This window comes from Schistocerca cancellata, chromosome 7 (genome assembly GCF_023864275.1).
Source record: "Schistocerca cancellata isolate TAMUIC-IGC-003103 chromosome 7, iqSchCanc2.1, whole genome shotgun sequence".
NCBI classification, from domain to species: domain Eukaryota; kingdom Metazoa; phylum Arthropoda; class Insecta; order Orthoptera; family Acrididae; genus Schistocerca; species Schistocerca cancellata.
The window spans coordinates 198376990-198391841 of NC_064632.1; the positions used below are offsets into that span (position 1 = coordinate 198376990).

Sequence of the window (14852 nt, forward strand, 5' to 3'; positions counted from 1 at the left end):
ATGTTGCCCCTTTTGGAAAAACAGTGGGTTGAACTTCCTGCACTCTGAAAAAGTGTGACAATTTCCCAGTATTCAGAAAGCAGATCTTATTATGCAGGAGAAACTTCCTGACTGCACGATTCCTAGAGTATGGATATGCAGTCATATGATGAGCCCTTAAGTCTCCAGAAGAGAGGGCAGAGATGTTGATCAATGAAGTCTTCAAGAGCAGCTACATCAAGTGGATTAGATCTTCAAAAATATAAGACACAAATGTAATTTTAGATGGCATATACACTGATTAACCAGAACATTATGACCACTGACCTACTATCGATACAAACCTGTCCAGGTGGTAACAATCTCACCTGACAAGGAATGACTGCAAATCAGATACACACACAGTGCATGTAGTATCAGTGAGCATGCTGTCTGTGTGTAGATTGTGGAAGGCGTGCGATCTGTATGAGTTTAACTAAGGGCAGATTATAATGGCCCAGAGTGCTGTGGCAAGTTTCGTCAACATGTGGCAAAACCACGTCTAGACGTCATAGAGTTGGGTGGCTACCCCTCATTACAGATGTCAGACATCGTAGCCTGGGCAGACTGGTAAACGGGGCAGGCAGTGAACTGTCAAGGAACTAATGTCAGACTTAAATGCTGGACAGAATACAAATCCGTCTGAACACACAGTGCACCAAACACTCCTAACGATGGGCCTCTGCAGCCGACAACCAATGCATGTGCCAATTTTAACACCATGACATTGGCAACTATGAGTAAAATACGCACATTGCCACTGGCACTATACTTTGGCACTGTGGCAGTGCATTGCACAGTCTGATGAATCCTGATACCCTCTTCACCATGCCAATGGGAAAGTGTGAACTGACGTCTTCCAGGGGAACAGCTACTCGACACCTGTAGTGTGAGATGGAGACACGCTGGTGGCAGTTCCATTATGCTCTAGGGAACATTCGTGTGGGCATCCATGGGTCCAGTGGAGTTTGTGCAAGTCACAATTACAACTGAGGATTATCGTACACTGGCTGCAGATCACATACACCCCTTCATGACTATTATGTTTCCTGAAGGCAGTGGTATTTTTCAACAAGATAATATGCCATATCACAAGGCCAGGAATATGATGGAGTGATCTGAGGAAGATAGTGTATTCCTTCAATAGGACCTGGTATGGATCCCAAACACACTAGCTGCACTCATGAATGGGCTGCACTAGTGTCCTATATGCGGTCTTCTTTACAGATGAAGTTCTGCTGCACAATCTCGAAGATCCCTGTATCTGTTGACCCATGAGGCAGACAGCTTAGACCCTAGCCAGCAGGTCTTCATCCGTTTCTATGGGAGTTTTGATGTAACAACAGAGAAAAAAGTCCAGAGGTGTGAGATCAGGCGATTGTGCTAGCCACCGAACAGGGTCTCTCCTTCCAATCAAACGATGAAGGCACATGTTTTTCAGGTGTTCGCAGACACTAACTTTGAAGTGGGCTGGTGCACCGCTGTGCTGAAACCACATCCTTTTGCAGACAACATGATATACAGTATCCAAGAACTGTGGTGGTACATCTCGCAGGAACACCAGGTAACATGACAAGTCAAATGGGGAGGTAGCAAATAAGGTCCTATTAGCTAAGCTTGCATAATGCTCACAAACACATTGACAGAGAATCGTTGCTGGTGGCCACCACTGTGGATGGTGTGGAGGTTGTCGTCGCATCAGGCATCGTCATTTCGGCTGATGAAAACGCCATCACAGCTGAATGAAGTCTCATTCATGAACAATACAAACTGTCCGAACTTTGGCACTACAGCACTGCAGTGGATGGACCACTGACAAGAGTGAACATAGGGCTCAAAATCTGTTGTTTCCAGTGCTTGCACAAATTCTTTATGATAAGGATGTAATACTTATTCCACGAGTACTCTCCACACAGTATCCTTCGTAAGCATGTGTTTCACAGGCAAGATGACAGTTGCTTGTTGTTGAGCAGTCAGCCACACGATCCAACACCATCTCCTCAAAGTCTCATGTCTGAACATGTCTTTGGTGGTAATTTTGGCTGGTTCTCTGTGGTGTTCCTGTCTCTCATAAGTTGGTATCCACAGAGGTTAACTTCTTCCAGCAAGGGTGATGCTTTTTGTGAAAGCATTCTGTGACATTCGTGGTGTCTTACGGGCACTATGTCCTACCACACCATACATTAAATGCATGGCTGCCAACTCTCATGATGAGTAACGTTCTATCTGACTAAGTGTCATGTACACAGTGACACACCTCACCACAGACACATCACAAGCTGTCTGATGTGATTGACCGACTGACACCAGGGATAGTGGGGTGCGTGTGGCACAGGTTAATGCAACAGTGCATATATGCTGTTGTCACGATACATGTGCTATGACCTAAGCTGTGCACAATATGTCCATTTAGTGGTCAGGGGTGTACACTTATCATCCATTGTCTGTTCCAGTGTACAACAGACATCTGGCATCTTTGCAAGACTGCGGCAGAACAGCATGCACGGTTGCAATTCATGCATTGAGAGTGGCGGTCATCGCTTTGAACTATTACTACGAGCTATGTTGTTGTCATGCAGTGTACGGTGTGTATGTCCGTAACACAATAAATACACAATTTCCATCACTAGTTTCCTATCTCAATATACTTGAGTGTGGATCCGCTATCACCTGTTTTAATTTGACACAAAAGGTTTGAGACACCTTGTACAACACTGTTTGTGCATCTTTTGGTGGCCTGTTGTTTTTCTCACATCAACCTTCTAAGAATGTCTTTCTTGTCCACAGTATAGACGTCAGGTTTCTTGTGGTATACAAATAAAGGTGAAGGCCCTTGAGGATGTAGAAGTTACTGGAATCCCACTGGTATCTTCATCACCATTCAAAACAAATCCAAGCCAGCAATGCCCTTCGTACATGAATGCAACAAACCTAGTGAGTCTTATTGTACCTGTGTTAGACATTCATTTCTGATGTATGGTGAATTGGAGAAAATCTTTGTTTGGATTTTATTATGGCCGGTGGAAATAACACACTGTAACTTGTGGGTATCTGTAATTGTGCAAATCTGTGCTATACCATTGCTGAAGGAGAGATTCTGCTCATAATGCTTACTGTTAATTTTTGTAATGAAAGTGGCACATTGTAATGTTCTTGGAACACCATTCAAACTAGCGCCTGGGTGTCATTTGAGAGTTGTAGATGCACTGCAGACTGGCAGGGGAAGCAAGTCTCTCGATGGTACCAGTGATACCATCACAAGGTCCTTTGCCATGTGATGTGGCAAAGAAATACCACTCTGCACAGATGCTGAAATCAATCTGATGAAAAGATATATTTGCCCCCCCCCCCCCCTTTTTTGCGTTGCCTGTACTGGGCTGCAGCACCCTCTGAGAAGTAATAAATGTACTTGCGTTTTTTATGGAAATGGGATATCATGAAGTTAACCAAATGATGTTGGGAAGATGAACAGTTACCGTGTCATGTTTAAGGTTTCTGAAATGATAACAAATTTAATTTTATCAATTGCATAGGTTTCTGGATGCATATAATAAATAACAAATGCATGAATGGTGGCCTGTGGTGGCCTGTGCGGTGTTCCAGTGGATGGTCCTTGTCATGCAGGACAAAAGCATAATTATCTCAATAACCACATATAACAATGTATTCATTGCCAGCAAGTGTCTCTTTCAGATGTTTCTGAAATTTCACACTTGGTAACTATAACGAAGGCCAGTAGGGTTTTTTTTTAAATCTTCTGACAATGTTTTTCAATTAACCTTCCACAGAAGACTGACGTGCTTAAAGAGTTATTCAATTTGCAGATGCCCACATTCTGAATGTTATTTCCACCAGCACCATTTCTGTCATACAACACTCCTAGGTATTTCATGAAAGAATGTATGCGTAAGCAGTTCTGGCATGCTGACATAACACTTAGGCTGTGTTGTATTACAAATGATAATAACAACACAGTGTTGGATGTGTTGACAGCCGGCATCATGTGTCAACTCTTTCCTAAATAGTTTGTGGTTCCAAATTCATTTTCAATCCTTTGAATACTCCAACTTTTCAGAAGAAGGATCAATATTTGGATCTTCTCACTGTTTGTGGCATTAGTACTGAATTTCTCTTTCAATTGCATTATTATTTCTGATTCCACATTTGTTTGACCCTCTGCATTTTCTCATATTTACTCTGGAACTTTCTTGAACTTTTTCTGTGCATGTATTTTCTCTCTGTCTCTTCTTTTCCAACAGTGACATCTCAAGGAATGCCAGACTGCAATTTAATGCAACCATATCACTACAGACCCTTGTTTCGGTGTCAATCTTTTCCTACATGTATCACATACTTTGTGGTCTATAATTATGCCACTGATCATATCAACCATCCACATGTGCACTCTGCCTATTACAAATGCTTACTATTGGACCCTTCATATTGCTACCTTACTGTGTGTGGGTGTCAACCGATCTATTTAACAGGTAACATGTTTTTCAGTGCTTTATGTCATCCTATTGCAGTCTGCATTCAATTTGTATTGCTTTGTTATATTACTTAGCTATATATCTCCTAATCCAAACATCATTCCAACTTGATTTTTTACTATGTTGTCTAGTACAACATGAAGTAAAAAATATTTTTTTCTTAAATTCTGAAGGTGAGATATTTTTAGATATCCAACATCAAGGTCACTGACCTAATTAATTATGTACATCGTTTGCATATAGCGAAGACTGGCATCATTTGAACGCTTGTTCTTAGCTCTTTGCAAAATTGCCTGATTCACAGGTCTATGTCTATTACAACAGAGGTAAAAGCCATTTTTGTCAGCAGTGTTTGTTGAATTTTCTGCACATTTTTAGAAATTCAGGTGGCCATTATTTTTGCTGTACTTGTGCTACAATTCAAAACTTCGTGTTCTTCATTCTCTCCTCACGTGCAGTGAACACACAAAATTTGATAAAAATTGGAGACATTCAGGTTGAAAATTACACTTTCCTGTGTTGGTATGACATGGAATGACCCAAGGGAAAGCTGAGTTTCATATGAGTGATGTTTTCTAAACCTGTACTATTTTGTGGGCTGAAGATTTTCTGTCTCCAGGAAATTTATTAAATTCAAACTGAGAATATGTTTAAGAACTCTGCAGCAAACCATGTTAAGGATATTGATCTGTAATTTTGCAAGCCTGTTCTTTTACCCTTCTTAGGAGTCACCTGTGCTTTCTTCCAGCCACTTGTGACTTTGTGCTGGGTGACAGATTCACGATAAATGTAAGCTGGGCCAATACCATAGAACACCCTTTGTAACACTGAACTGGGATTCCATCTGTACCTGGTGACTTATTTGTTTCACAACCCAGGAATCCAGCCAATATTCTTCTCTCCAAATTCCTGAACATCCCATCACCACAAACAACAGCAATCACTTAAGAACACATGACTCATGAACATGTGTTCACCTGAACCAAACAACTGCTAGTTAAAGATTATCTTAACCCTCGAGCAAGCATACTGTCTTACATAACACGAACCTGGGCATGGAGCACTTTGCACACAGGTTAAGAATAGCTGTCTTTATGTTACCAATGTAAACACGTATGAAGAAAATTGTGGTTGTATCTTAGTTTATTTTATTTTTGTTTAATTAAACTAACGTTATATGAGCTAAATCACTTCAATTAAACACACAAAATAAACCATTCACTTTATCTCTGCTGCCACACACAAGTTTTACTCCACAGTAATGACCCACACAAATCATTAAACAGCACAGTTGCATGGGCTCTTGATTACCTCTTAGATAACTGCCTCATTGTGGAATTCAGCTGACAGCTCAGAATCTGTGTCTTTCTTCTTTTTTTTTTTTTGCATTGTAATTTTTTCCCACCTAGCTTGCTGTTTACTTTGTATTACTGCTGCTCACTTGAACATGTGACAACACAGCTTATTACTGTGTTAGCTGAAGCTATAATGAACGAATAGGTATCGGTCTCACAACTGTAAAACAATGGAACAGAGCAAAACAATGTTACTTGTGACTGGCGCATTTTATTCACAGGCGTGCCTGCTCAAGAGTTAAGAGTTTACCACTTTAACACTGAGGTGGGTGGGAGTGTGTGTTTCCATAAGTAGTTTAAGGACTGCTAAGGACAATTTATTCTCAATAACATGGAGGCAAATCGCAAAAAGAAAGTGAGACACATGATGACAGTCAACAATTCCACATTTTTAGAGTCAATGGAAGCGTCTGATTCCACCTGTCTATTTTGACCCGTGATGTAAAGGTGTTGTGGTGTGTGATGTCACGGCACGGTGATTTTGAGTTGGTTGTGTTTGTAGATGTCATCTTCTTGTGTCTCATGGTGCCCTCTGGAGGTGGTGGTGTGTGTGTGTGTGTGTGTGTGTGTGTGTGTGTGTGTGTGTGTGTGTGTCCATCTGTCTATTTTGACCCGTGATGTAAAGGTGTTGTGGTGTGTGATGTCACGGCACGGTGATTTTGAGTTGGTTGTGTTTGTAGATGTCATCTTCTTGTGTCTCATGGTGCCCTCTGGTGGTGGTGGTATTGTGTGTGTGTGTGTGTGTGTGTGTGAAGTCGGCAGTATTTGTAATTCCAAACATAAGGTTTGGAAATTATTTCAGTGGGTTATCAATTTTGTTTGTTTGGGCTTTTCGTTAGGTGTTATTAGTTTGTTGTTTGTAGTGTGGTTAAGACAATTAATTTGTGCATGTGTTGGGGGCGGGTGTTTCTGATGGCCGACCTAGTTTGCAGCGCTGGAATTTGTTTGTGGTAAGTAATTTCTTTTCCCTGTCTTCTCGAATTGTGTATTTATTGTGTACTCAATGTGTTTTAATTTCTGTAGGGAAGTTTGATTCATGGATTTTTTGAGGTTGTGGTTTTGGTTTTATTTTTTGTAGTTGTAAGTGTTGGTTTTTTGGTATCAATAGTTTTAGTTGACCTATATAGGTCACCGGAAATGACAGAATCCCATTTTTGTAGTTGTAGGTGTTGGTGTTTTAGTATCGTTATCTGGGGTAGACCTATGTAGCTCAAGGGAAATGTGCTATCCCAATTTTCATAGTTTTAGTTGTAGGTATTGGTGTTTTGGTATCGTTACCTGTGGTTGACCTATATAGGTCAAGGGAAGTGTCAGACTCTGGCAATTTTTTTTTCTTTTTTTTCCCCCTATTATATTTAGCTTGTCCTCAACCTAAAACCCCTAAGTTCCTGCGGTTGTCCCGTTAGTTTGATTGTATTTTTGGAGGGAGATGTTATTGTCTTATTTATAAGTATTTTCGTGTTGCCATGTGTATGTAGTGACGTCGTAGGCGCCAATTTCGAGATGCTTAGAATAGCCATTTCCACCATATTGATGATGTTATGGGTCAAAGCAGACGGGTGGAATTGGACACTTCTGTAATCCCCATTTTTAAATTCATTGATAGATATATATACATAACTGAATCACTACTAAATAACTACTCGGGAAACTACAGTGAGGTTCCTTTACATATTCCTGTGTTTGGACAGTAAATTGTTTCAAACCCTGAGTGTAGCTAAGAAACTTCCAGTTGTGGATTGCAGAGCAGCAACAATCACAAAAGAGGGCACTGATAGAAACTACCTATGCATAACACAAAAGGAGAAGTTGTCAGCGTATGGCAAGTAAGACCAATAGTCTCAATGCACAGGTTGGCTCTGTGAATGATTTTCTAAATCCATAAATAAAGTCCAGTGTCCTCCTGAGAGACGGGAAACAGTATCTTCTTGCAGATCCGAAAACTAAACAGACATAACCGAAGTCTAACAATTACAAACGTAAATTTTATGCAAGTGCAAGAATTAACTCCACCTGCATACTAGCAGTTGCCATTGGGGGACCTCAGAGATGTTTACTGGTTCCATATGCCTCCTGATCTTGCTATTGTGGCAGCCTGGGAGTCGACTCATCAAATACGAGCAGAAGTTAAATGCAAACAAGATGCACGTTTCTGGGAAAAAAGATCTAATGCATAGTCAGAGGCAATTTTCAGCTTTAGAGTAGTGATTTGAAGGGTTGGCTGCCCAAACCTCATTATTTGGTTGACTGTTGTTGAAAGTAGAGGCCCATTCAGGCCACTGGAAGAGGTATTTTGTTGTGGCTGTCGAGCTTGGTACTACGAACTGCTAGTAAGATACAGCCACTAGACAGGGTCCAAGACGTATGTGCAAACATAATACAGAAAAGGTGCAGCAGATTTTTCCAATGGACTACATATCAACCAATTTCTTTGCATTGATACTTGCTCATCCTGTAACTACTCAACTTATGGGTGGGCTAGTCTCACTCCCTTGGGATGTGAATGATTTAACATCAGCAGTTGGGTACTAATAACTTTTTCAGACAAGGAATATATTACATCCATTATCTGCTTTCTTAAATCGTTCCTCAGATATTGCTTCTATCAAGAATGATGAATTTTATGTATGGGTCTAACAATGGACTGGTAAAACAATGATTCTCTTTGCAGCACTCAGGATCTTATGGATATAACAAACAACAAACTTCTGAAAGTATATTTAAAAAGAAAGATGATGAGACTTACCAAACAAAAGCGCTGGCAGGTCGATAGACACACAAACAAACACAAACATACACACAAAATCTAGCTTTCGCAACCAACGGTTGCCTCGTCAGGAAAGAGGGAAGGAGAAGGAAAGACAAAAGGATATGGGTTTTAAGGGAGAGGGTAAGGAGTCATTCCAATCCCGGGAGCGGAAAGACTTACCTTAGGGGGAAAAAAGGACAGGTATACAATCGCACACACACACACACATATCCATCCACACATACAAGACACAAGCAGACATTTGTAAAGGCAAAGAGTTTGAGCAGAGATGTCAGTCGGGACGGAAGTACAGAGGCAAAGATGATGTTGAAAGACAGGTGAGGTATGAGCGGCGGCAGATTGAAATTAGAAATTAGCGGAGATTGAGGCCTGGCGGATAGCGAGAAGAGAGGATATGCTGAAGGGCAAGTTCCCATCTCCGGAGTTCTGACAGGTTGGTGTTAGTGGGAAGTATCCAGATAACCCGGACGGTGTAACACTGTGCCAAGATGTGCTGGCTGTGCACCAAGGCATGTTTAGCCACAGGGTGATCCTCATTACCAACAAACACTGTCTGCCTGTCCATTCGCATGAATGGAGATGGGAACTTGCCCTTCAGCATATCCTCTCTTCTCGCTATCCGCCAGGCCTCAATCTCCGCTAATTTCTAATTTCAATCTGCCGCCGCTCATACCTCACCTGTCTTTCAACATCATCTTTGCCTCTGTACTTCCGTCCCGACTGACATCTCTGCTCAAACTCTTTGCCTTTACAAATGTCTGCTTGTGTCTTGTATGTGTGGATGGATATGTGTGTGTGTGCGCGATTGTATACCTGTCCTTTTTTCCCCCTAAGGTAAGTCTTTCCGCTCCCGGGATTGGAATGACTCCTTACCCTCTCCCTTAAAACCCATATCCTTTTGTCTTTCCTTCTCCTTCCCTCTTTCCTGACGAGGCAACCGTTGGTTGCGAAAGCTAGATTTTGTGTGTATGTTTGTGTTTGTTTGTGTGTCTATCGACCTGCCAGCGCTTTTGTTTGGTAAGTCTCATCATCTTTCTTTTTAAATATATTTTTCCCACGTGGAATGTTTCCCTCTATTATATTCATATCATTAATTTAAACTTCTGAAAGTAGTAGAGAGCAATAAAAACTAATACATTCTCCTATAATTTAATCCTCTGCAAAGTCCCAAAGAGTCTCACTACCAAATTTACAATACCACAACAGAGTTTGCAGACAATATCCACAAATGGAAGTTAAAGATGAACTAAAATGGGTATAAAATGTCGTAAGAGATTGCAAAGAGACAAATAAATGTCACTCTCTGAATCAAAAGGGAGCACTGGACATAAGGAAATGAATGAAATCCTGACAAAAGGATTAAGCATAACCCAGAATGTCAAGTTTTAACCTTACAATCACAGCATTATAAGCAGTTTCTAATTTAAGTGTACTGCCTTACCTTTGTCCAAATGTTTAGGACAGAAGTGTTCAACAGTTTTGGTAGTGGCATCCCAATTTCATAATTTACCCATTTCCTCCATTAAATTAAAATACTAGAACTGTAAGATAAGTCTCTCCCTTGTATACATTCAAAATGCAAAATCTGCTTTAAGTTGTCCTCCAGTGCTTTGATAAACGACTTTGCTATAAAACAATTTTCCTGCAACTTGTTTTAAAAATTGTGTGACCTAGCATATTGTATTATAATGACAAATCCAATATCACTGTGAAATGACTCCTCAAAGAACAAAGTTTATCAAGTTTTCACGCCTGCCAGATGACAACGAAACAGTCTAAACTAATAGCAGAAAAATACAGCTTTGCAGGAGCCTTGGTGGCACCCATAAAAGTGTTTATCGGTACCTATACTGTTCAGAAAACAAACCAGTCACTGTAAATAAGACTGGAAACCATAGGCTACAATTTTAGCTTTCTGAAACTTGTTGAGTGAACTCAAGGACAGCTAGTTTTCGGTCAAAGTAAAAAAGTGTGATCACTTCCCAACACCTAATTCTGTCACAAATTTATTCATGGAAAAAGAAAGACAACAACATTAGCAGTAGAAGGAATAAAATTTTTGGAAAATTGTAGATGGTATTATTCTGACACAAAATGCTTACAGAGTATTAGTGTACAATAATTTGTGTCCTTATGCTGAGGAAAGCAATTCATTGGCATTGGGTATGCAATTTACTACTGACATGTTCTTAATCTATGCCAAAAAAAATTCATTTGGTCTAAGACAAACCAATTGAGACTTATACTGTGAACATGTTTAGTCAGTGACTGTCCCCATCACAGAGGGGCCCACTGGTTAAATTTTATTTCTGATAGTGGCAGCATACTGAGCTTATTTTGGCAAGGACTAATCAATGCAGGGAATTACATGAAATTCATAGTAATGCAAACGTTTTGTTATGAAATGTTCACTTTACAAGGATAATTAATTTACTGAGTGTGAGGTTACATACAAAAATCCATCAACAATAGAGCAGGAACAGCATTAATTACTTCATGGTTAGTCTTTCCCAACATCAGCACACTATGCTGCTGCTGCTGCTATGAGTAAAATTTTACATATTCATTTGAGCCCTCACATACTGCATTCACTCCTTGCACAACTCAAAACAATGCCATTTCTGGCAAGAGTGTGGATGGTATTCACCGCATTTGCAGCCTGGTAAAGTGCAATATCATGTCTGTAGTTAGCTGTTTGTCAGTTACCACAGAGCTTAAATTTCAGGAAAAAACTAACCATAGTGTATGGAAACAGATACATTTGTTGTATTCTAATACAAAACAACAAATAGCAACATGAGCATTATATATATGTTGTGATCTTTTCAGACACTGTACAAAATATGAAAGCAAATACAAATAATAACTTTGGCTCATAATACAACAGTTGTTTCATGCCGGAAACAATACAGCCATAGGAGTGCAATAGCAAAAATATAAACAAAGACCTAATTCATTATTGCAAATTTATTTGTTCGTAATTACTATGTCATTCTCCAGGCACAGGGTTCACATTATATAAATGTACCTACTGACACCTGAAAATACCTGAAATATCAAATTAGCTCTGCGGTACTTCTATTACTTCAGTCCCATCCCTCTCATTTAGCTTGTACACATTTTTTAAGTTAATCACCGTCTAAAACACACATGCCTTGAAAGATTTCAAGACACTGTTCATACAAATTATTCCTTATCCATTGCATGCTGAATTGACTCACCAAGAATTCTGTAACAGTGCTCGCAGTTGAACCCAGTTCCTGCATCACTTCATGCCTTCTGTTTGCACCTAGCCTTAAGGATCTTGAGTTAACTTCTTCTGGCATAACTGTCAGAATTTCCAGCAATGGCCATACATTCCCTTGGCTAAATTTATTTATCAAATCCACCACAGGTTTCTGCCATGAGGGCATCTGAAGTGCCAGATCCGCAAGAGCAAGACAAAGCTGAAAGTAAAGTTACAAAACTAGAGCATTATCGATGGATAATCCCAACATTGCAATTCTAGGGCTCTAAACTGGGCATGTAGTAAATACCTTACCTGGGTAACAATGACGGTATTGGTTGCGTCAGTAACCTGACTTATGTGTTCCATGAGCGAGTCACGCAAGGAGTTGTGCGCTTCTGACGGAAGCTCATGAAATGACATTTGAATTTTTGTTCGCATTGTTTGAGCAGCAAAATAGCAAGATTCTAAATCCCGCTTTTGCTGCAGCATTTCATCAGCTATCTTCCAAGCATAAACCTGAAAGGCAACTCTTAAATGAATGCATAAACATGATGGTCGTATCAAACGCTACCACAGTTAGCATGCAGGTAGCATTACCTAAACATCACGCCACCTAAACCATACCAGGAAAATATTCAGTTTATGTCAAAATAATAGTACTTACAGAACTCTGCAATGTTCCAAGCCATGATGATGCTTTTTCTTTCTCTGTTGGATCTGGATTATGGTACAGTGTAAAAACCGCTTGGTACACTGTATCTAACGACGGGAGAACTTCCATTACAAATTTTTTAGGATAAAACTTTAAACTTTGGCACCTCGAATAGTTAAACTTCAATTCTTCTCAGACGGTTTTCTCCCGGAAGAATTTAATAGTTTACTATAAACACGGGGTGACATGCTCACTTGTTACTACGACAAATAAGATGGCGCTGGTCAAAGCATTTAGTCCTGGCTTGCAGATTTAAGGGCTGTCAATTGTTAAAATGAATACTTTTCTTTGACCACACAAATGTGTTAAATTTATTACTACTCTTCTAATAATTATAATGGATGTTGATGGTTTGCCGATTATTGGGCCTGGAGTGGATTACACCCAGGTAAAAGCCTCTTAACCAAGTACAAGTCTAATCAGTCATTTGCCCAACACGAAATTATAAACGGTGTATTTTACGAGTTTGTCGGTCCATAAGGTCTTGTGTTGTACGATTTCAGTCCATAAGAATGCAAAAATAACCGTATACTTGCAATGTTATCAATACAGTGTCACTCGTTTTGGGGCATCTCCCACCCATCGTTAGAAACGAAAGTTTTCCACCGTTACTGCTATTTGCCTATTTGAACTCTTAAACATTGTGGAAGTCGAGTTTACATACTTGTTTACATGGCGTGATAAAAGGGTCTGCGCAACGTCAAACAGCACATCGCCCGACTAGTAAATGTAGGATACATTGTTTGATATTACAGTAACCGATTTTATAAACCAGTGTCATAGCTCTGTGGGAAATTGATTTCTCTGTCCAAGAATTGAATACGAAGGAAGAGAATTTGGAGACGAGCCCAGTGAGATTACAAATAGAAAAGCGTTTGTTTACTCTATTTACATGTGGAACTGGAACGAATCACTTTTCAACTTTTTCATGTAGCTACGGTGTTTCCTCAGAGCGTGCCTGCAGGGTATTCATATGTTACGTGTTTGGCATGGGGATTAATATTTTTTAGTGCATAGAGAGAGAGAGAGAGAGAGAGTGTAGAAATCAGCCTTTGTGTGCTCTTTCAACACTAAAAAAAAAGTTTCGGTACTTTAGACAGCAAGTTGATGTCATCTTGGCTAGTACATGTGAAAGTTTTGTGTGTGGATTTGAATTACATTCCTACACCAGTGCAGGTACCAGATAAACTGCCACAATGGTGTCCAACTTAAGAGCCATTATGGTCATTCATTCATAGTCTTTCTTTCGCTGTCATATACCGTAGAACCCATCGTGTGGAGAACCTTCAAGGATGTGGAACAAGATGAATAAATTGATTGAGGGCAAGCTGGCAGAAATTCATTCCGTTTATGAACAGTAATTTATGATTAATCTAACTGATCTTAGAACAAATTTGACATAACTAGCAGTAGAGCAACCACTAGAGTAAGAAATTAAAGAAAAAAAAACTGCCACCTCCTGTGTTATGCAAACTAGTTGCTGTCTACCAGTGAGCTTCTAAAGTACTTGTGCCATAAAGGTTTTTGGAGATGGGGGAATGAGAATTTTATACTGTCTTTTTCACTACAATCTCATGTAATTGTAGATTTTCTCAATGTTTACCTTTCCTTTAATTTTCAGTTTTCCAAATGCACCTCGTGTAATATTCCTTCATCTCATACAATTCTTATAACCATATAGAACATTTCAAACACTGTCATCCTTTGTCTATCATTTTTCCATATTTCATTTACATCCAGTGTATTGGTCAGCATGCAGTTTCTAATGTGTCCTTTATAATACTGGCTTAAGGACGGATTTTAAAGTTTTCACTTGAAGTTACAATTTTTTCCAGTTGTTCTGGTTGTGGGAGTCGACCTACATCACAGGAATGTCCACTTCATCTTCAAATACTTTGATTTATAATTACAAGCTCTGCCTGATACTTGGCATCCTGTTAATGTAATTCTTCCATTTTTGCTTATTATTGGCAGAGCATTTCAATACAGCTTTATATTCAGTGTTTTGCCAAGATCTTTGCTGCTCTGTCTGTCAAACATTAAGTCTTTCAGTGTACTTCTGCTATAATTTGTAATTATAACAAGTTTGTTGTTTGAATGTCCCTTTGCTATAATCTATTAGCTATATTGTACTTATTCTTAAGACACATTTGACAGCATAAGTGACAAGATTTATATACTTGTTCAAAGACAGTGTCAGTGAGAACAAGTTTTTTATCTCTCTGGAAATTTCTCTGTAAAACACTGCCTTTTTCATCTATTTTACTTTAATGACATT

At 39.5% G+C, this 14852-nt stretch overlaps 2 protein-coding genes across 2 annotated transcripts in view; one reads left to right on the forward strand and one right to left on the reverse strand.

Moving 5' to 3' along the window:
- The window catches only part of LOC126091953 (transportin-3), a 211400-nt gene extending 198602 nt beyond the window's left edge, over positions 1–12798 (reverse strand). The window contains exons 1-3 of the mRNA XM_049907291.1: positions 12527–12798; positions 12175–12378; positions 11855–12079 (exon numbers count right to left, since the gene is read on the reverse strand). Of these exons, the coding sequence (XP_049763248.1) occupies positions 11855–12079; positions 12175–12378; positions 12527–12643 (546 nt within the window). The 5' untranslated portion in view covers positions 12644–12798. The remainder of the gene's footprint in view (positions 1–11854; positions 12080–12174; positions 12379–12526) is intronic.
- Positions 12799–12806: 8 nt separating this feature from the next.
- Positions 12807–14852, forward strand: part of LOC126091956 (WASH complex subunit 3) — a 54299-nt gene continuing 52253 nt past the window's right edge. Inside the window, exon 1 of the mRNA XM_049907293.1 lies at positions 12807–12962. Within this exon, the coding sequence (XP_049763250.1) occupies positions 12912–12962 (51 nt within the window). The 5' untranslated portion in view covers positions 12807–12911. The remainder of the gene's footprint in view (positions 12963–14852) is intronic.